This window comes from Taeniopygia guttata, chromosome 14, assembly GCF_048771995.1.
Source record: "Taeniopygia guttata chromosome 14, bTaeGut7.mat, whole genome shotgun sequence".
In the NCBI taxonomy this organism is placed as follows: domain Eukaryota; kingdom Metazoa; phylum Chordata; class Aves; order Passeriformes; family Estrildidae; genus Taeniopygia; species Taeniopygia guttata.
In genome coordinates this window covers 4,507,516-4,528,526 of record NC_133039.1, presented here as the reverse complement: position 1 = coordinate 4,528,526, position 21,011 = coordinate 4,507,516, and the positions used below count along the sequence as shown (strand labels likewise).

The following is a 21,011-nucleotide window of genomic DNA, read 5'->3' as shown; positions in this document are numbered from 1 at the left end:
TGTATAATGGCTGAAGAGGACTGTAAATTTTATTTTCTTTTCTAAATCACCTCTGTGCATTTCAATTGGCATTTATAACTTTGGAAGACTGAACTCTTGAGTGGATGTTTGTGAGGAAATGTGTGCAGAAAAATGCAGGTGAACATTTTTGTCAGTTAAGGGAAAAAATGAGTTTAATCCTTAAGAAAGGCAAAGGCCTGGTTTTGACTACTAGAAATTTATAAATCATACAAAAAGTTACTCTGTAAAAACCAGTGACAGAAATGATCTCACACAGTTTTTGAACTGTAATTCCCAACCCCTGAGAGAAACAGGATGGTAAAACTATGGCAATTTATTGCAATCAAAGAAATACAAATTTTGATAATTTCAGAAGTTTTCATTGTCCACTGACAGATTCAAATGACAAAATTACTTCTTTTACAGCATTGCTGAAGAAATGGAAACAAAAATTAAAGGTAGCTATGCAATGAGATGAAGGATCTTTAGACTGAAACTCTGAATATAACAGAGGATGAAAATCTGAAATAAGACTTTTGCAAATGTGGGCTCACTGTGCTTGGACTTCCACCAGAAAATTACAGTGCACTGCAGTCCACTGAGCCTCAAAAGTGCTTTTATTCTCCAGAGTCAGAACAGAAGCCAAGTGCTACTCCTGTGCTGGAGTTTCAGGGTATTGTGCTGCAGCCCTGTCAGTCACTGAGCCTTGAGAGCTGATTCTATCCCTGCCAGAAGCAGACACACACATCTCCATGTGTTTATTTACTTCTTCAGCAGTGAGATTCTCAGACCACTGCTGGTCCTCCTGAGAAATACATTGGGTTGGGCAGAAATACCAAAATTCCCATGCATATCTCTGTCTTAGTTTCTCTGTCACTCTGAGACATTCCTAGAGAAGGATCAAGTCTTCTGAAACATCTCAAATCCATGTACAATCCCTTAATTCACAACTTGTCTTTTGAACTACAACATCCTGCTCAAATCACTCCATGTCCCTTCACCCAGCACTCAAATCAAGCTTGCTTCTCCCTGCTCATAGACCACACCTGTCTTCCCTTTTTCTGTTCTGATTTCCTGCAAGATTTCTCATTGTTCTCCCTGTGGAGGTTTTTAAACCCTTCATTTGTTATGCTCTGACTGCTGAATCACTGATGGAGGTTCTATTGAGAACAAACCACCCTACCCAGTTCCTCAGCAAGCACTCCACTGGTCAGAGGCTCTGTTAAGCACTCTCTGCTCTGCGCACTCTAACAGATATTGCCTGATTAATAAATTCTACATTCTTAAATCTCTCAGATCAGCACAGTGGGAAAGTCAAGGCAATTATTTAGTGTTCCCAATGAAATGAGTGGTTATTTTGCATTAGCATAAACAGGAGCCTCAAGGTTGGTTTTCAGTGCCACAGTGACATGTCTCCTGAGGTGACTTTCCAAACTGACATGGAATTGCTTTCTGGCTTTGGAAACTTGCCAAGAAAATGACAAAGGTATAAGGACTTCTAGGCTATGGCACATTCCCTTTCCAGAACTTATAAACTGCAAATATTAGAATCATAGAATGGTTTGGGTTGGAAGGGACCTTGAAGATCATCCAGTTCAAACCTCTGCCACGGGCAGGGGCACCTTCCACTATTCCAGGCTGCTCCAAGCCCTGCTAGGAGCAACATCTGCTCACTTCTCTTTTTATTTTACCTCTGTAAGATACTCCTGAATGCACAGAGTCGCTTTAGAGATTCAGAGATCATAAGGCTGACATTCTGACTTACACCAGGGCTGTTCATGCAGACATTATTTGGAGTGTGTACTCACCTTGTACCCTTGGTTAATGCCATTGATGAACTGCTGGGGTGGAGGGTTCCAGAGGAACTGGATGGTTGTGGAATTCACGGCTTCAACCTGCACATTCTGAGGTGGAGCTGTGGGCACTGCTCCCAGGAGCAGAGAGGGAACAAAACAAAAACAGAGAGAAGAGAGAATGAGGGAAAACCACAAAAATTTACACAGAAGCCCCTGAGTGTCACCTGCAAGTCACAGAGTAATAACAACCTTGAGAGAAGGGTGCAGTTCCTGTGAAACAGCAGCAATTTGGAAAGCTGGGTAATTGGGTTAATTTCTCATCCTGTACTGGAGATTCCTTCAAGGGGAGGAGAGGCTTATTATCTGCAGCTTATTATCCTGCAGAGGAGTTTCTCAGAAACACTTGAGGCAGGAGCCACGTAAGGACAGGTGAGCACAGCTCTTTCAGTCATCCGTGAGTGCACAGAGAATGAAGAGTTTCTGAGAGAAATTTCCTGAGTCCTTTAATGCTGCTCAATTCCCCAGATCAGACAAGAAAACATGGAGTTTGCACAATTAAGGTTTTAATTGTGAATTATAATCTGGCAACAGCATCTGTTTATTATTTACTGCTGCTTAAAGAATTAGGACCAGTCATATCACATGCAGTAAAGATTTTTCTTGGGAATTGGGAGTTGTTTTCATTTTATCTCGATATGATATGCATTCATGTATATTGAATTGATTATATATATCCTGAGCCAATACATCCTCTAATCTACTAAAAGTTGCATAAACATTTTATGCCAAGGATTTAATTAGACAGATGTTTTCTCAATACAAAAGCAAGCATGGAACATAAAGGCATGCTGCCTTCAAACAACCAAAACCAGCCCTTAAATATTTCACCATTTAATAAAATGTCTCATTCCAAGTAATTTCTTCAACTTAGTGCTTTAAGATGTCATTTCTATAGTTCTCAGAGGAAAGAATATTAATAGACAGGCCTATTTTTCTGAAATTATCAAGCTTATAGTAATGTTAAGAAGAAAACTGCTATCTGAGTACAAAGAAATGGACCAAGACACTTTAAATCCCATAAAATAAGCTTAATAATGCTTCAAAAATATCACTATTGACAGACATGTGCATTTGTATTTTATGAAAGAGGAACTATCCACAAGTGGTTTTGAAGCCTGGAAGCCTTTGTTCCTTCTGCTTCCAAGGAAATGTTTCTACCAAAGCCCAATGATCTGTGCTTCTAAGGAGAATCCATGATTCCCACTGAGAAATGGTGGTTTCCTCTACACTTTTCAAAAACAGGGCAGAAACTTTTAAAGTTCCAAAGTACTTTTTGGAAGATGAGTCTTTGTGTGGAGAAGAAATGAAGAAAAGAAGTTCAAAAATGCAAAACTGCCTCGTTTCCCACCAAAAGTTATTATTTGTTTGGAAGAGACATAAAGGGGCATTATTCTTAAGTAGTGTTGACACTACAGTAAGACAGACAGTGCCCTCTGTTATTAAAATTCCCTGAAGATTCTGCCATGGCTCCACAACTTTGCTCTGCACACTTTTTTAAACCTCAGTAGCTGCGTATTAGTCAGAACCTTCTTGCCCTAATTTAAAACTTGATGTGACAATTTATGAACTATGCATAATTATTGAGTTCTGAAAGCAGAGTTTATCTGATAGTACTCTAAATTTTCATTAGAATCTGTGCCCTACTTCCTGCCATGTATCATAATTCCCTGTGTGCTTTTGGAAGGTTATACTATTATCTGAATGACCTGTAGACATCATAAAGTTTTTCTAGCTAAGAGATTCACCAAATCATCATACAGTCATAAATACTAAAGTCACTCTACATTCATAATGAGTTGCTTTGGCTACAGCCCCACTAAATGCATTTTTTCTTATTCATGTTCTTGATGAAACAAGATATATTTGAATCTGCTTTTGTGTGCAATACCTCATATAATTAATGGTCAACCTGCATAAAATTTTTTAAAAGTCAAAGTTCTTACTTTCCTGTATATTTGCATGTTTAGATATTGCAACTGCCAGAGATTTGTTATTGCAGAAAAAAAATTGTGTTACAGGTCTTGATGTTAGTTTGTTATCAGAAATTCACCAGGATATCACTGATATATTAATCTCCTCCTGCCAGGAAGGTTAAACCAGCTGAGCACCACCAAGGTCCAAGTTTTCATTTGTGGTCCTCACAGTTCTCAAAAAAGCTCAGGCAAACACTTGAGGATAGGTTTACTACAGTTTTAGGAATGTGGATAACCAAATGCATTAGTTATTTGTTTAAAAAAGGGAAATATTTTTTGTTCATTAGGAGATACATTTCTGAAACAAGAATATATGGTGTTAGCAGAGAAAATACCTGCTGTAATAAGGAAAGGGGAAAAAATTATGAACAGAAAACATAAAACCATCAGAATGCTGGAGATCATGATTTGTATCACATTTCCTCCTTGGATATCTTTATTGAAAAATCAACATCTACATCTCAATTAATGCATTTAAAAGATGGAAAAAACATGGTCCATCTGATATGCACAAGCTTAATTATACTGCAGAAGGCATAATGTAATACATTTTTTTATATTTTTAATCAGTAAAATATTGGCATTATAATCTCAAATTTACTTCAAAGTGCCAGTATAAAATTTTCCTTTTATGTCCTGATATTAAAAACTTCCTTAGGTATCTGAGCAGTTCTGCATTTTAAAAAGAAAAGAAGTTTGAGGGAAGCTAAATCAGAATTGACCTTCTGGTCACTTCAAAACTCAGATACTTTTCCAAGATCATGGAGGGAAAATTCCTGAAGCTGTGGCTGTCTGCACAAAGGATTTTCTAATTTAGTGGTAGATGCCTGTCCTCTTCCTACAAATTTGTTGTCAAACTGTACAGAAGCTGCCAATGACAAACAGAGTAATCCCCAAGTATTTACACTCCCAGCTTTTAAACCTGCACTTCATCATGTCTGCAAGTATTCCAAAGCCATCTCACACTGGAGATCCATCTGGGAGTCATCTCAGAGCTGCAGATCAAATTGGTCAGACACAACCAACTGTTAGTTTCCTCCTGATAAAGTTCATGTGGTTGGAAATCTGTGGAGAGCTCAGCCCCCGGGACTGCGGGTTAATGTAGAGCATTCCAAGTAGAAAAGGTCATGGAAGCACTCTAGATAAAAACCATTAAAAGGGTTTCACTGACAAGATAATTGAGAGGAGACAAGGCACGGAGGTTAAGCATGTGTACATGGAATTATTCTGTCTCTGGCCATGTGCAAACAGCATGGAAATCCCGTGGAGTTTCTGACTGCCAGACTCCTGCTCCTAAATATAGATCTTAAACACAGGCTTGCAAAAAAGGCTCCTCTGGAGCTCCTGACCTTCGAGGTGGCAGCTTGCCTGTCTCAGGCAGGCTTAGGGAACTGCAGGTGTTCCTCTAGGGGAGGATTTGGTTGTTCCTTCAAATGCATCAGCTTGAGGTGCTGAGCTGCACATCCCATGGGAGCGGTGGGGATGTGGAGCTGTAATTCCTCCTGGGAAGCCTCTTCCCCTCTGTTCCCTGCTGGTGTTCTGGGCTGTGCTCTTAACAGCAGTGGGTGCCTAGGAAAAGTGGTCTCTGTAACACTACACATCTGAAAATGTGAATTCTGAAATTCAGCAGTGTGAGATTCAGCTTCTTGAGGCTGGGAACTGCCTCCTTCCTTTCCTGCATGTCTCTCACACAGACAAGATTTTATTTCTTTATTTAGAGCTGGGGGCCAGGGACCTCTCTGAGACATCTGCTAATTTCATCACCTTGTGAAATAATTTGAAAATAAAATAAAAGCAATAGATGGCAAATTACATCTAGCAAGATAAAATCCCCCCAGCCACTACAACTCCAACCTGCTTCTGCACAGGAGCAGTGGGGCCCAAAACAGCCACACGTGCCCCAAGGCTTTTGGGAGGTTCCCCAAAGGAAGTGAAAGAAGATCTTTAAGGTATTTTTGCCAAGAAAATATCTTTTCACCGAGATAAAGTCAGTGACTGCAGAGGACACTTCGCAGTCAGGGATTCCTTTTTCAAAATTATTTCCTACATAAAGCAGGAAACTTTCAGTTAACTGAGTTTCCTCTGGCTCCTCTACCTCAGCCATACACATTTCTCTGATTAATCTCAATAGTGCCTGAGGAAGAAGCTACTTTGGACCTGGCAGAACAGACTCCTCTTGCTTTTATCCTTTCCACACCATCAAGACTCACTAGTCTGGTAACTTTTATTCACTTTTGCTCAGACCTTCTTGGCCTGGCAAGGTGTCCATGCACAACAAAGAAGGGAAAACTAAACAACATTCAAATACATGCTGAGATCTCTGAACTTCAGGATATAAGACTGGCTTTTGAGATATGCATCAAAAGAAAAAAAGCACTAAAAGCAGAAACAGAAGTGGTTAATGTCAATGGAGAGGCTAATGGAAGAAATATCTGTACTTGTAAACCTTGCCCTGCCTAAATCTAAGGCATGGTGGGAGTTTTTCAAAGAGGGAGAAGTTCAGAGATATTCACAGTGGTGAGATGAAAGGGACAGACCCAAAGTAAGGGGTGGAATTTGCTGTTTTATCAAATCAACCTGCAGAAAAAGGCAAACATGTCCAACAGTACAGAGCAGAGACAATATTGATACCACAGAAAGATGTTTATACCTTCACAAAGCTGTTCTTACATGAAAAGGTATGGGGAAACTTCAGGTTTTCATAGGGCAACAAAAGTCCTGCAGGACTTAAATAAGTAAAATTGCCCTATGCAGAGGGCTGGCACAAATCCCTGTGAAAAGTAACATCAAAGCAAGGAACAGCTGGAGAAACTCTGATGAAGAAAGACCTATATATACAGAGCATCAAAGGATTAGGCTGAAAAGACTTTCAAGATTTTAGAGGCAGTCAACCTGTCTGACCCTCGTGCTGGGATGTTCAGTGCTCTGCCAGTAAGTCTTCCTGACATTTTATCTCACTGACATAATGCACTGGCTTCCCCCAAGTTCAGATCCCTCAGCATCTCCTCAGCTTGGCTGTGTTCTGGAAGTTGGTGATTTTTGAGGAGCTTGGAGCAGCTGATTAGTTTTCAGTGGACTAAAGCAATGCCAGAGGACTAATAAGGGATTAATAGACTAGCTCCTGGTATAAATCCACAGCTTATATGGCCAGTCAATACCCCCTATGACAAAGGTGCCAATATGCTGATGTGCTCCTGCCAATGGGCTGATCTGCTCCCGGGGTTCATTTCCTCCCAGGCTCTGCCTGCACTGCACACTTGATGAGTTTGAGGTATTTTTCATCTGCAGACAGACAGGTTCTTGCCAGCACAGCTCACATCATTTAATGCACATCAGAGCAGAGGCAGTGGTGGTGTGGTAGCAGGAGAGGGGGATGGATGGGAGTGTGTCTCTTTGACATTTATCTCTGCTCATATTAAAATCAGAATATGATTTACAAGGCAGTTTTACGCATGGCTTTTTCTTACTCCTGCTAGTTTGGTTTAGGAAAAACATTCCAGAGCAAGAATCAGTCACTAGATTTCCCTGTCTTTTCTCAACTACAGTAAACATAAAGGAGCAGAGATTTGGACAATAGACATTACAACATGATATTAATCCAGTTTCAAATTGTAGTTATGCCAACCAGTCTCCCTTTTCAGCTCTAAATGTCAAAAGGCTTCAAACTTTTTTTTAAAACAGGACATACACCTTTGGTGAACCCAGCAAGGTTCATCAAGAAGTGGCAGCATCCATGAGGTAGTTATTAACAGCTATTAGCAAATGCCAATATGAAATAAATCAGAAATATCCAGCTTTTTTTCTGTCTACCCAGCACTGAGGAATTACATGAAGCCAAAGAGGCCATTGCAGGTTGGCCTGCAGTCTAAACACTCTTGCTGATTAACATGAATGCAGGACTGACTACACCTAATTTATAACAGAGGATTTATACCCTTATAAATGACAACAGACAGCCAATCAATAAAGGATGATAATAACTGCACATAATATCAAGGGAAATTAGAGTCAATTACAGGGTTTAAGAAAAAAGAGTGTGAAGTCCAAACCTGGGCCTTAATAGATGGAAGGTTAAGGTACTATGATAGCTTAAAATGTGCAAATAAACAAGGTAATGAATTACAAGCATCATCACAAAAGGGATTCAAATTCTGTGGGCAAAACAATTCTCTGCAGAGCTCGGGTGTTTAGTGGGATAGAAAACAATTAATCCTGGCTGAAGGAGAAGAATTCAAGAAAAAACATTTTAAGGTCTGCTATAAATACTTCTAGAATGAGGTTGAGTGTGCCTAGGCTCCTCTGAACTATGAGACTTTACATGCCCTAAGACAAAATATAGATAGTTCTTTCCCTAGTTGTTGTGGTTAATTAGTGTTGCGTATGAATAATTTGTTCTTAAAGATCTCCTTACACCTCAAACTGTATCTAATCATGCTATAACCTACTCCTAGCAACAATTAACAAACATCTTCTTCACTGATTGAAAATTAACTGATGCACTGTAAATCTGTAAGTTTTTAAAACAGTATAATTGCTTTATGACCAGCGAAGTAGAGCCTGTGTACTGTCCAGTGCTCAGCATCCAGCGCAACCCTGCAATTATGGGAATATATGGAAGCCTTAAGGACTTGGCACTTAATTATCCTACAGATTTTTATACCAATCTAGAGGTGTAAACATGCCTTACACTGGTTGTAAAAAGTAATTACATATCCTTTTGTTGGTATAATTTATACTCTTCTTAAAGCACTTAGAAAAGTGTGGAGGAGCTGTAGCATAAAAATCAGGGCTTTAAAGATCATTTTATCTTCCCCTTTGAAAGTATCTGCACCATTGCTGAAATGCTTCAGAACCCTTTCTCCACAGGTTGTATTTCTCTCCCTATGCTTTCCTTACAATTTATTCCATATTTCTAAAACAAGGTTTTCTGTGATTATCAGAACTAATGCAGCTGGTTCACTCTATCTCCTGCACTGCACATGCAGCATCTTGCTTGCCTTGGCCATGATAAAACCAATTCCCTGCCATATTTTCTCTAACTCTCCTGGCAGGGTAACCTCAGCCCCTGCCTGTCACAGGTCCCATAAATCCATTCCCCAGGACCCCAGCTCTCATCAGCATTTCTATTTATTCCTTCTGCTGCAGCTGACTCTGACCTGTGAGTGTGCCAACACGTCATCACGAGGGTCAACAAAACAGATAATTTTTTTCCTTCACTCCCAGCTTTTCCTGCAAGAGATAGAGCAAAGACTTGGCTCTGACCAGGCACTTGAAATTTGCAGGTGCTCCCTGCTCCAAGCTGTCTATCAAATTTGACTGAAGTGACCATTGATTTCCTGGGTTCTAAGGTGGGCAGCACATCCCCTGGGGAAGCTGTGGGATGGTCAAGGAGATGCTGCTGGGATTTGCTCACCTCCCTGCAGGGTGTACTCTGTCACAGGCCTGCTGAAGGCTCCCAGCCCAGCTCCGTTGTAAGATGCCACCTGGATTTCATACTGGGTCCAAATGATCAGGTCTTTCACCAAGCAGTAGTTGATTTCTGCACTGGTGATGTTTTTATACTGGTACTCTCCTGGGAGGCCGGCCAGGCGATACCTGCCATATGGGGAGAAGAATTAGCTGGTTAATTAGATGGTACCAATTAGAGAAAAAATATCCTGGCTGACAAAATAGCTTCCTTTGTGAAGAGGCAACATGCAAAGTTTTACAGCAGAATTTTACCAAGAATAATGAAAAATAATCAGGAGGAGCATAGCAACTCCTGATAAGACCATATCATGTTTGACTGCTATAGTATTTATAATCTGATCTCACTGAGATTACAGGCTCAGGGCTAAACAAAACGGGTATTTTATCCTGTTTTATGGTTGCAGAAAAATTACAGCTTTTTAAATGTGGCTTGTCTAGTAAAAGCTGTGATTTAGTATAAAAAATAGCCCAGATGTGATTTTTATCAGAGTGCTGTTGTAAATCAGCCTGAGAAATTATTTTTTTTTCCTTCACTTCTGAAATCTGAAAAGGAAGAGCTCAGAGGGCTCTGACCTCCTAGAATCTCAGCCACTGGCACTCCTGGCATCCACCAGAATTTACTTCACAGAATAATTAAAATAAGGATTGAATATAGACTGAAGGGTTGGATAAGCACTGGAGTTCCAGGAGCAGGGCTGTGTCAAACACAGGTGGGTGATAAATATCCTGAAATTCGTTCTGCTGAGATATGAGCAGCTGAAATACCAAATATATTTTCTCATGTAAAAACTGTATTCCAGGAAACAGAGCCCCTTTGATGTGTCTCTTCAGGCCAACAAACTACACTGAAGAACTAGATTATAGAAAACAAACAAACCTTGCAAATCTGTGAATGTGAATAATACTGTTTGTTTTCCTTCCTTTAGGAAAGTGGTACAGTGAATGCTCACAATATGCTAATTTACCAAAAAAAAAAAAAAAATCAAAAAAACAGAGGCCAAATAAGGGACACAAGACATTACTGTTCCATGAAAAAGACAAATAAGGAAACATTTGTATTTTTATTCACCACACAACTTTTATACACTTACCCATCCTTTGCTTCACTGCAATCACCAAAAGTTTATTGACACAGAACAATTCCATTGACATCTTACAGAGACATTTTAAATTCATCTAAGTAAAATCAGTGAAACGTTTATGACTAGACAACTTGATGTGTTTCAGCCAGAGATTTTTGTTCTAAAATCTTCCTATAAAGAGATCAGTTTTAATCACTGACATGTTTATTTTCTGCTGCCTGCCTGACCATCCTTTAGCACACTTAATATTTGTAATGCTACACTGGTGTGATTCCATTTGCAAAATATAAATGGAAATAAAGAAATACTAGCCCTCAGCTGAGTTTATTGAATGTTTTGCTCCCCCCCCCTCTCTCCTGTGCAGAGCTTGTGCTCCCTGGCAAGTCAGTTCTTAGTCTCCTGCCCAGCAGACAAGGTGTAAGTGCTCCTGTGATTTAATCTGTTATGCTGTTAGCATGGCAGAGCCCTAAATGCAATATTGGCAGTGAGAAAAAGGGCAGAGGAAGGAGGCCAGTTCAGAAATGTCATGTCTTCATGATTTTTCTCACCATGGACTTTGATGGATACTCCACATGACTTGTGCAGTGCACCTTCACTTTTAAAGTTCAGGTGTTCCATCAATTTAACATCTTGCATGTCTTGAGTTTTGGGTCTCTGGGGTGGCTGGTGCTTTTCGTTCTGCTATACCCTGATTCTGCAGAAATCAGTGCAGGAACAGTGTTCTTCAGTGGATATTGCTGTGACCATACAATTCAACTGGGAAGAACAGCCTGGTTTATTACCTGGGATACTTGTGCTTTTATGCGATAATCTTAAATTCTTGTTGAATAAATGGTTTCTCTGCTCTGCTGTCAAGACAAAGCAGGAAGACACCAAAAATGTTCACAGATTGGGCATAATGAATATGAGCACTATTAAAATGGAAAGATATGTTCCAGCAAGGTCAGGGATCAATTATGCAGATAAATACTGTAGAAAGTACCAAAGTTAAACATTATTGGAAATGCTATATGGAGAAAACAGCACAGATTGCCAGAAGTAGGAGCTTATGGGATTGTTTTTTAAAGGACTTAATGCTGAGACTAGGAAAGACTCCCTGGCAATAACTGAGGAACTAATCTTAACACTGAGCAGACCAATCTGCAGGGAAGAACTGCATAAAAAGAATGTTTGCATTCTTGGCAGATGGGAACCCAAGACTCCAGACAAGGGTCAATCTGCAGGCAGAAGTTAAAGGACCTTTCCTCACTGATGGATGACAAAATATTGCAAACTGAACCCAGCCCTAAAACCTTGCACCAACAGCACTTGCACAAGGGGCTCACCTCTGCTGAGGGACTCTGTGCAGGGGACAGGGAGATGAACACACTCAACTCTGCCTGCAGACAGAGGGAACTTCCCAGGGCTATTCTGGGAGCTCACCAACACTCTTAGCATGACAAAAGCCTTTCCACCCATGCCAGCAAAAGTAGGAGCAAAGCTTGAACAGGATGTTGGCATTTAAACTGCAGCATTTAGTTATCTTGTACAGTTCTGGAGGACACTGTATTAAAAATGTCAGCAGCCTGACTACAGGATGTATTTCACTTGGAAATACATCATGGGATGGGAGTTTCCCACAAAAAATGCCTCCCTGACTTGAGGTGTGGCTCCAGCTGGCTGGTAGCACGGCAGGGTGTGGAGGATGCCAAATGAGCAGTAATCTGCAGGGGATTTGGGTAGGAGTGAATACTGAGTCCCAAAAAATCACCTAAGGGAAATGCTCTGCAAAGTCTCTCAAGTGACAACATCCTTTCCAGGACAATGAATCCTGGGTAAGCAGCCAGACTGGATGGGTGCAGGATTCCCAGTTACCTGCCTGAATGTGTTTCTCATTAATAAATACAGACAGGGCTGAAAGAATCTTACTCAACTGGCTGATTTTCAAAACCAAACCAAGGTCTGCCATGAAGCATCTGACCTGTCATTCCCTCTTGCCATTTTGTTTGGCACAAAACTGAAGTTTATTGATTCTTTTGCTGCTCCTGCATAGGCAGGAGCCCTGTTGTGTCTTTGATAAATTTAATTAACCTTTTGAGCAGGGAGCTGAGCTTATAATAAGCAAATATACATCTGCATAGACTGCACTGTACCAGCCTCCCATGTGAACACTTGCATTACTTGGAGCTTCACTTCTCTTTGAAAATGGAATAAAAGGATGTGGCGAGTCTCCACAGGGAGCAGGTCCTTTGGAGCAGTGGATGCAGCCCTCAGACTCTCTAGGACAGACAAGCAAGAATTTAAGTGGCTGTTTAACGAATCAGGGCAGCCTGAGCATTTTCAAACAATAACCCATATCTTCAATTCAACTAGAGATACCTTTTATTACCCTCTTAAGTCACCAGTTGAACTCCCCTGTGCACACCTGGACCTATCTCTGCATTCCCAGGTTAAGACAGGATTTACCTGAGGATGTAGCCATGGAGAACCCCATTGTGCTCACTCTCAGGAGGAGGCTGCCACTGGACCATGATGGACTGATTGGTTCTCCCACTGGCCACGATGTTTTTAGGGGGGGCACTGGGGGGCTCCTCAGGTAGCATCAACCTAAGTACAAAAAAAAGTGATGGACATGGGTGTTGAAAGAAATCATAAATAACAGTCTATTTCCTCTATCCACTCCAAGTGAACCACTCTTTGTTATCACAGTCTGATGACTAGAAAGAAATATAATGCTGATCAAACTGCTGAAGACATGCATGAAATAGTTACAACAAATCAACATAATAGGAAATCAGTTAAGCAAGCAACAAGACAGACAGCTGAGGTAACCCTATTCTCTTGGAATCACCCAGGCTGCTACAACTCTTTAAAAAGATTACAAGCCTGAATGAGTAAAAGCTCGGGTCCAGTGTCTGTGACTCCTTCCAAATTGTTTCTTTCAGCTCTTTCAATATTTTTCATATCAAACTCCTACATTTTGAAAAAGCCATTTAGAGTTCAGCTGTTCTGCAATTCAAGCTTGCAGCAAGCTTCTTCACAGAAGAAGGGGGATGCATTGGAAACTGAATATGATGAAGCCATCCCTCTCTGTCACATCTGGGTAAATTCCAGAAGTGACATTGCCATGACAGGGTGAGAGCTGTGCTCCTGCCCGGGCTAACTGCTGGGGCTTAGCATAAGAGCAAAATGTAATTTCTGAGATCCTGCTCAACTGATACTCTGGAATATGAGGACACCTCTCCCATGATGTGCTGATCTCCTGCATCCCCCAAATGCCATCATCCCCAACTCCTGCCAGCTGCAGGGCACTCTCCAGACACCTGGGAAACGGCAACTTCTCCATCTTCTCAATCATTGCGCAAAAGATTATTTTATTCCTTCATTCCCAAGCAGCATTTTCCCCTCCCCAGGTCGCTGTCCCTTCAGCACACAGACACTGCCTGTCATTACCTGCTGGTCTCGGTGCTGTAGCGGCCCTTGCCCACCTGGTTGACTGCACACACCCTGAACTGGTAGGTCCTGGCTGGAGTGAGGCCACTCACAGTGACACCGGTCATCTTCGGGTCAAGGTTTGACAGGTGAACCTTCCAGGGAGAATCTGTTGGAAAAATTAGCATGGGAAAAAAAGAAAAAAGATGAAAGTGCCTGTCAAAAGCCTTGCAGAAGTGAGAAAATGGCTCTGACTGCTCAGAGCTTTTCGTGCTTGCTTCCCTCAGAGGAACTTTGGGAAGAAGTTTCTTTTCAGCAGAAGAAACCTTCCTGTCAGCCCACACGGTTATGCAGATTGCACATTTGTCTACTGGAAAGTGATGCTGCACATGTCATGGCATAATAAATAAAAACTATATTCATTAACATTTTAATAAAAGAGGAAACAAGCATGATAAAGACAGATGGGCTGTGTATTTCACAACCCATCTGTTTGGCAGGCCATCACACCACCACACCCATCAGTGGCTCTGGTGGAAGGATTCTAATGAAATTCACAGTCAGTTTGGAATATCTTCCTACCCAGCTTGCAAGCAGGTGTAGAAGCATGACTCTCTCTGCCAAATCAGTCCTTTGCTGCAAGACCTGAGAAAACTTCAGCTGCTGATTCTACGTGTCTGCAGTCTTATTTTTTCTTCCCTAGAGATATTATTCAGCATGGAGTCTAATTGTTCTAGGAAGATTCCCTGGCAGAAAGAGCCCTGGCAGCACTCTAAACCCCTCGCTGTCAGTTCACATATTCTTGCCATATCAAGCTCCTCTGATACCCAAATTACATTTGCAAGTTTTCAAAGAGGTCAGAAACAAACCATGTAGAAAATTAAATATTCTGACTTCTTGTCTTCATAGCCTGGTGTCACATATTCTCCCTGATGTCATGAGTGAAATAGTCAGAGAGAGGTGACATTTGGTCTGTGTTGCAACAGTACAGCAACAGAATCAGCCAATTTGAAGATTTGTTCAGTTTTTAAATAATACCAGCTGTTTTCATGCTCCCTGCTCAAAATTACTAACACTTCTGGAAATTGCTGAGGAGCTCGCTGTAGATTTTGGCAAAGTTATCTGTGCATGTTGCTCATCAGAAGTGCATCGTGGCTCCTGGCAGGTCACCTCAACGTCTGCCTGAAAATGAGATGAGATGTCCCAAACGTGGAAGGCTGCTAAACTTCACACCAAGACAGAAGCCACTCATTTTCTGCTTTTCTGGCAGATTCCTTTACAAGTTGAAGTCCTCTAGGGTGTGATGCCAGTTGGGCTATAAACACTGCGTCTTCAAATTACTCCAAATGTATTTATTCCAGTAAGGGCCTTGCCAGAACGAAGCCTTTTTTAACAGGAAGACTGACACAGCAGAATACTGGGAATGCTGGAGAGGGACATTTGCACAGCAGTAAAGGTCTGTCCTTGCCAATTGTTGATTTAACAACAGCCACTTTGGCTGCAAGATCTTGATGTCAATTTATCATAGCTGAACATTGGATTTCTTTTAGAGAGCTCTTAGAGGGAGCACACCTGTGCCATCTAGAAAAGCATTGCTTCGGAGTTTTTTGCACCTTAGTTCCTTCTGAATTTTCACAGGCTTCCCTTGAGATTTTCCAAACAGCCTTGTTACAGCCAGAGTGCACAGCAACAACTCAAGGGAAGCTGGAGGTAAGGTATGGCTGACCTAGTGCACTGTCTGAAGGAACTTCCTGAGGAAAATGGAAGAGCAGACACCAAGAAGGGAGTGAAATACCCTTGTATGAGCTACTTGGGCAGTGGTCCGTTTCCTAGAGCATTTAATTTGTTTACTGCCAGTGTAAACACCACCTGAGAGTGCTTAACCCAAGCAGCTCAATGTAGTGAGCAGTTTGATTCAACAACAGGCCCTATTAATCTCCTCAGCACCTTGGGGCTTTGCTCTGTTTATATGCTGCATCTGTAGAATACTTTATTAATTCTTTTTCCTCTCCTGGTGGAAGATAAAAGATCTGGCAGGAAGAGAGATTAAACTGGAAACTAATATAAACGAAGCCTATTCATCTCCTGGGCACTCTGATTCAGAGAGGAGGGTGGTTCAGGGAGCATTTGCTCACTCCTGGAGCATTGGATACACCGAGTGTGCAGAGTATCTTTAAAATTTAAATGTCAAGTCTTCTTTTTTTTTTACAATCAATAAACAAAACACTCCAAATAAAAATGGATCTCCCTCTTTAGATACACACAACCAACCCCAGGATTGTGCAGAAGTTCTTTTCACTGTGGAGAAGAGCAATTCTGACAAGGGAAACATGCCATAAAATTTTCAACACTGCCTCTCCTGTCCTCAAGGGATGGCTGTCACTCACCTGTCCTAGGAAGCCTGGAGAAGCTCCATGGTGACAAAAGACTTGCCAGGTCAAACTATTAAAAAAAGTCTCTGTTAGACTGAACAGACTCTGCTAATCCTTCATTTAACTTAAGCTGCCCAGAACATACTCTGGGCTCTGCTGCTCTTCCCCTGTAATTGCTGCTGTCTGAACAACTTCCATGTTGAGCTGTCTGTCGTCTCACAAATATTGGGCATTCTGAATTAACTCTGATTGCCTCTCCAGCTTCATTTATTGGAAATGAAGAATCTCACAGGCTGTTCTCTGGTTTACAATGTCATTTTGGGGTTTTAGAAATGACATTTTTTTTTCTGTCATGAATTTTTGGATGCGCTTGTGACGCATTCAATAACTCTGGCTATGTGCCAAGAGGTGTTTCTTCTCTATTTCCCAGTCTACCCTACAGTTCATGCATTAATTGCAATTTCCCCAAAAATAATTTCTAATTTGATATTACTGATCAGATCTACTGCAGAAAACTGATTTTTGCAGGTTTGGAACACATTTCCATCTCTTTCCTTCTCAGGGGGTTTTGCATAAATGGCATCATCAGAATTTGCTATACTGCTGGAATACATTGAATTCATCTTTCAAACCTTTGTAGCAATGTGACATCGCAAAAAATCCAAATGAAAGCTAAATGGTTCATCCTTTGTTTAGTAGGACCTATACAAGGTCTACCAGTGGCCTGAAAAAAAGTATATTTTAAAATTATCATATCTAGATCTGAGCCACAATCATAATGACAATGCAGTTTTACTTTGATTTTTGCAAGGATTTATCAACGAGTTCGATATTTGCCATTTGAATATTCCTTCCAAATTCAGGATGCCAAACTATAGGTTTTAGTTAAGCATGTAGAGATGCTTTCCACAAGAATTTTTATTATCTCCTCATTAGCACAACGTGTTGAATCTGAGTTATATCATCACCTCACACAGCACAGATATCCCAGAATACAATAAAACAAAAATGGGCTTTTATCTTAATTGTTCTCAGCAGAATTCTGTAAGACTTAATTCATTTTTTTCAGTTAAAAGACTCAGAATATTTTTTGATTAATTTCTTTAGTCTAAACCTCTTTGGAATAAAATAAGCATTATCCCCTCCTAACTCCATGAAGACACTTCATTGGAATTCCGAGGTAAATTGCAATGGGGCTAAACAGGTCATGAAACATCCAAAATTATATTAGTGCAAATGACAGCAATGCATGGTACTATTTATTTGAAAATCCTATTTCAAATCAAGGTTCACATTCTTGGCTCTGTGTGGGTAGGAATACTTAATGACTGCGTTTCCTTGGAACTGTGTTTTTCAAATTAGATTGTAAATTTGCCCCCAAATGTTTAAGGCCATATGTCTCAAGTCACCCACAGACACAGTCTACTGTGAATACTTGTATTTTGAGAATTATTGCATTGCGCCAAATACATTAATTTTAAAAATTAGGTGGCTAGAGTTGTTCATATTCCCAGCAATTTATGTGCACGATCTGCCACTGTTTTCTTCCCTCTAATTAAAATAAGGGTTTTGTATCTCTTTACTGAATTGATATTAATGAAAAGGAGTTCTAATCCATGCCAGGTGGAGTGACACGCCTCCCTCTAATGCAGCTGGTAATTAAACCCCTGAAATTTATACTTGTTATTTTGAATCCTCTTCAGCTATTTCTCTGCAACAGACACTGTTGTGTATTCATTGATGGTAAGTGCTTCAAAACCTACCATGGGTCCTAAAGCTGTGAGAGAGTTATCCAAAACAAAACACCTGAAAAAAGGCAACAAAACAAGGCTACTTTTCAGCACCTATAACCAAAACACTCCAACTCCAAATATTCAAACTCCACAGAATTAAGAACAAAATCTGCACAGCATTGCTAACTGGAAAATCAACCCTAATTCTGAAGGTATCCCTCCTTCACATTTGAAAGTTCACATTTGAAGGGGGATGGGGATGGGGATGGGAGATGCATTGCTCTGTTGTGACAGTGACAGAGCTCGTGGAGGATGTTCCCTGTCTCCCTGACAGTCACTCCTCCTTCTGCAGCACAAAACCCAAACAGAAATTGTCTTTGAAAAGCAAAGAGTTTCTGCAGTCATATCAGGCCAAGCTATACCTACACAACATCAAATACCAGCTTTGTGCACAAACAGTGCTTGGGATGGCTGGGAACAAAGGGAAGGTGATGGTTTCCAGAGGAGCAGGAGGTCTGGAGAAGCTAAATATTAACCACACACTGCTGAGATCAAAATAACCCTGAAAAACAAACACTTCAGGAAAATAGAAACCAAAACAAGCCAGTGTCAGTGTGCAGACACTTCAGTCAGTGTTCCAAACCAAAGTCACTGCTGACATTGCTGTCCTGTTCTGTAAATATGGAACAAGAGAGCACAGCAACAGTGGAATATCCAAGGGCTCAGATTCTTCCCTGCTCTACTTCTGTGGGCATTGCACATAAAGGCAAAGTAAATAAAGACAAAAATTTAAAGGACAGCAAGACCTGGGATATATCTGGGAGTTAAGAAGCTCAGTCCACAACAAACCTGGCCGGTGTTTGGCTTTTGCAGCTTTGAGCTGTGGCAGGACACAGACCTGTGCTTTGGGATGATGAGACCCTCTCAGTGGCAGACTGCAATGGCATCAGCCAAAAAAAATTTAATCTATCACAGAGTGAGCAGTGGTTCACAGGACCCTGTGGTGTTCTCAGGGACTGTGTGCATGGTTTCCAAAGAACTACTGTTGATTTTGGCTGAGCCTTTGACAAATTTCAGTGAATTAATTCTAAAATGATGGGATATCTATCCCATTCCTATACAATGCAAAGCATCCTTGGTAGAAAGGACTTGAAGACCTTCCAAACTCCTCCATGACGAAAGAAAGATGATGGATTGAGATGATCTTCAAGGTCCCTTCCAATTGAAACAATTCCATAACTCTGCTGGCACTGAATGAGCTGTCTTTTCTTGCAGGGACTTCTCCCAGTCGATGCAGCCCACTGCAGGATCCAAGTGCACATGTTCTGCCACCTCTGTGCTGTCTCTGTGCAAATACAGCTCTAGGACCTTTGCATCATGTTCCCAGACTGGGACTTGACTAGCTTGTCATCAACAAAGCCACTGGGAAACAAGGAGCAGAAGGCAAACACATCCTTGGGCAAAAGACCAGGGAAGGAAAAGAAGAAAAACAGGCAGGAACTGGCCTGTAGCTATGGGAGGGAAGGAGAAAAGAGTGAAAATAAAAAGGAAGGTGGTGATAAAACAGTAGAGAAGGAGTATGAGGGGAAGATCATGGATTTTCTTACTCATTTGTAACAAAAAGATCCAGAATCTTTGATCGAAAAGAACTATTTTAAGGGCAGCAGTCCTGGGCATGACTTTGGATTTCTGCTAGGATTAGAAACCTGCACTTTGCTTAAGTTGTGAAGATCATTGGTTCTGGGACCTCCACATCTGAGCAGTTATGCACTCCAGCCTGCAAAGCAAAAGGCTTGTATGTGATCTGAAGCTCAAGTTCCCCCTCAAGCTCTCAGTGTGGCAAAACAAACTGCTGCTCTCCAGATAATCAGAAATCAGAACTGTTTCACATTCAGTTATGCAGTAACTAATTTCCACATGTCACAAAAAGTGATGCTCTTAATTTTTTCATCAAGAATCAATTGTTCAGCTTGGATTTCCAGCTCCTAGGGTGATAGAGATTAGAAAGTATTGCCAAGGTGACCGATTTCCATATACCCTCATCTTTCCATCAACTCCTCAAGAGGCATTAGCAATGTCCCTGAATAACCTTGCAGACAGAGAGCCATGGAGGGCCTGGTGTACAGCATGATAAAACTGGCAAGTGGCAATTCCCAATGCCCAGGTTTGTCATGCAGGAAGTCAGATATTTGGATTGCACTCGAGCATTCTCAACCACCTACCTCAAGGAAGGGTGTAAAATGATAATCAGAGAAAGCAGAGAAAACATAGGAGCCCACAGAGAGGTAGGAGAGCAGCTCCTCTTGACATCCAGGTTTGTTCCTTTGACAGACCATCAGTTGCTTGAATTGTCCCCCTGTCTGCATCTTTTAGGTGAAACTGGGGCTCTGAATACACCAAGAACTCCATGAAACTGGAGAAAAAGCCACGGGAAGGAACAAACTGACTACTGCTGTTGTACTGAGGAATGAGCTGTTGTGCCTCAAGTCTGGCTGGCAACACAAGAGGTGGAACTAAGTCTTTCCTGTAAATACATCCCTCCATCTCAGCCTTCTTTGTCATTCCACTCTTCCAGCGTGCAAACACCTGAGTGTAAAACCCCTTTCTGAAGGCTTCGGCAAACTGCAGCAGCATTTTGTCAGCAGCTCTGGGGAGAGATGAGTCTGAAGGAATGGTTTAAGAACACCATGAGGCTGAGAAGTATTTGACTTACTGTTCTCAGAGAGCTCCACCACGTAGTAGAGCACGGGGCTGTTGCCGTCGAAGGGGCGCACCCAGGAGAGCACCACGCTGCGGCTGTAGGAGGAGTTCAGGGTGGCCACCAGGTTCTGAGGGGAGTGAGGCAGCTCTCTAGAAGGGAAAAAGGGCAAGAGAAGGGAAAAAATAAACCAGCAGAGAAAAATTAATCTATATTTCATCCCGCTCCCGTCTTTTAGGCCATTAAAGGCAGGCGACATCAGCCCCGTGTGATGATGGATATAAAACCACCAGGAGCTATTGTACAATTAAATAAATGAAAGACATCTCAGAATTCTTCACAATTTTATCCTGTTTGAAGGGGGGGAAAAAATTTATGCTGAAAGTCCCAAGGCTGATGCATAGAACAGCTAATGGA

The 21,011-nt window shown here is 41.3% G+C and overlaps 1 protein-coding gene across 5 annotated transcripts in view; it reads right to left on the bottom strand.

Annotated features, from left to right (window-relative positions):
- The window catches only part of SDK1 (sidekick cell adhesion molecule 1), a 384,502-nt gene that overhangs the window by 105,474 nt on the left and 258,017 nt on the right, over window positions 1-21,011 (bottom strand). For all 5 annotated transcript variants that reach the window (XM_072935801.1, XM_072935799.1, XM_072935800.1 and 2 more), the window contains exons 15-19: window positions 20,610-20,746; window positions 13,813-13,960; window positions 12,826-12,966; window positions 9,243-9,424; window positions 1,809-1,924 (exon numbers count right to left, since the gene is read on the bottom strand). In XM_072935801.1, coding sequence (XP_072791902.1) covers window positions 1,809-1,924; window positions 9,243-9,424; window positions 12,826-12,966; window positions 13,813-13,960; window positions 20,610-20,746 — 724 coding nt within the window. The remainder of the gene's footprint in view (window positions 1-1,808; window positions 1,925-9,242; window positions 9,425-12,825; window positions 12,967-13,812; window positions 13,961-20,609; window positions 20,747-21,011) is intronic.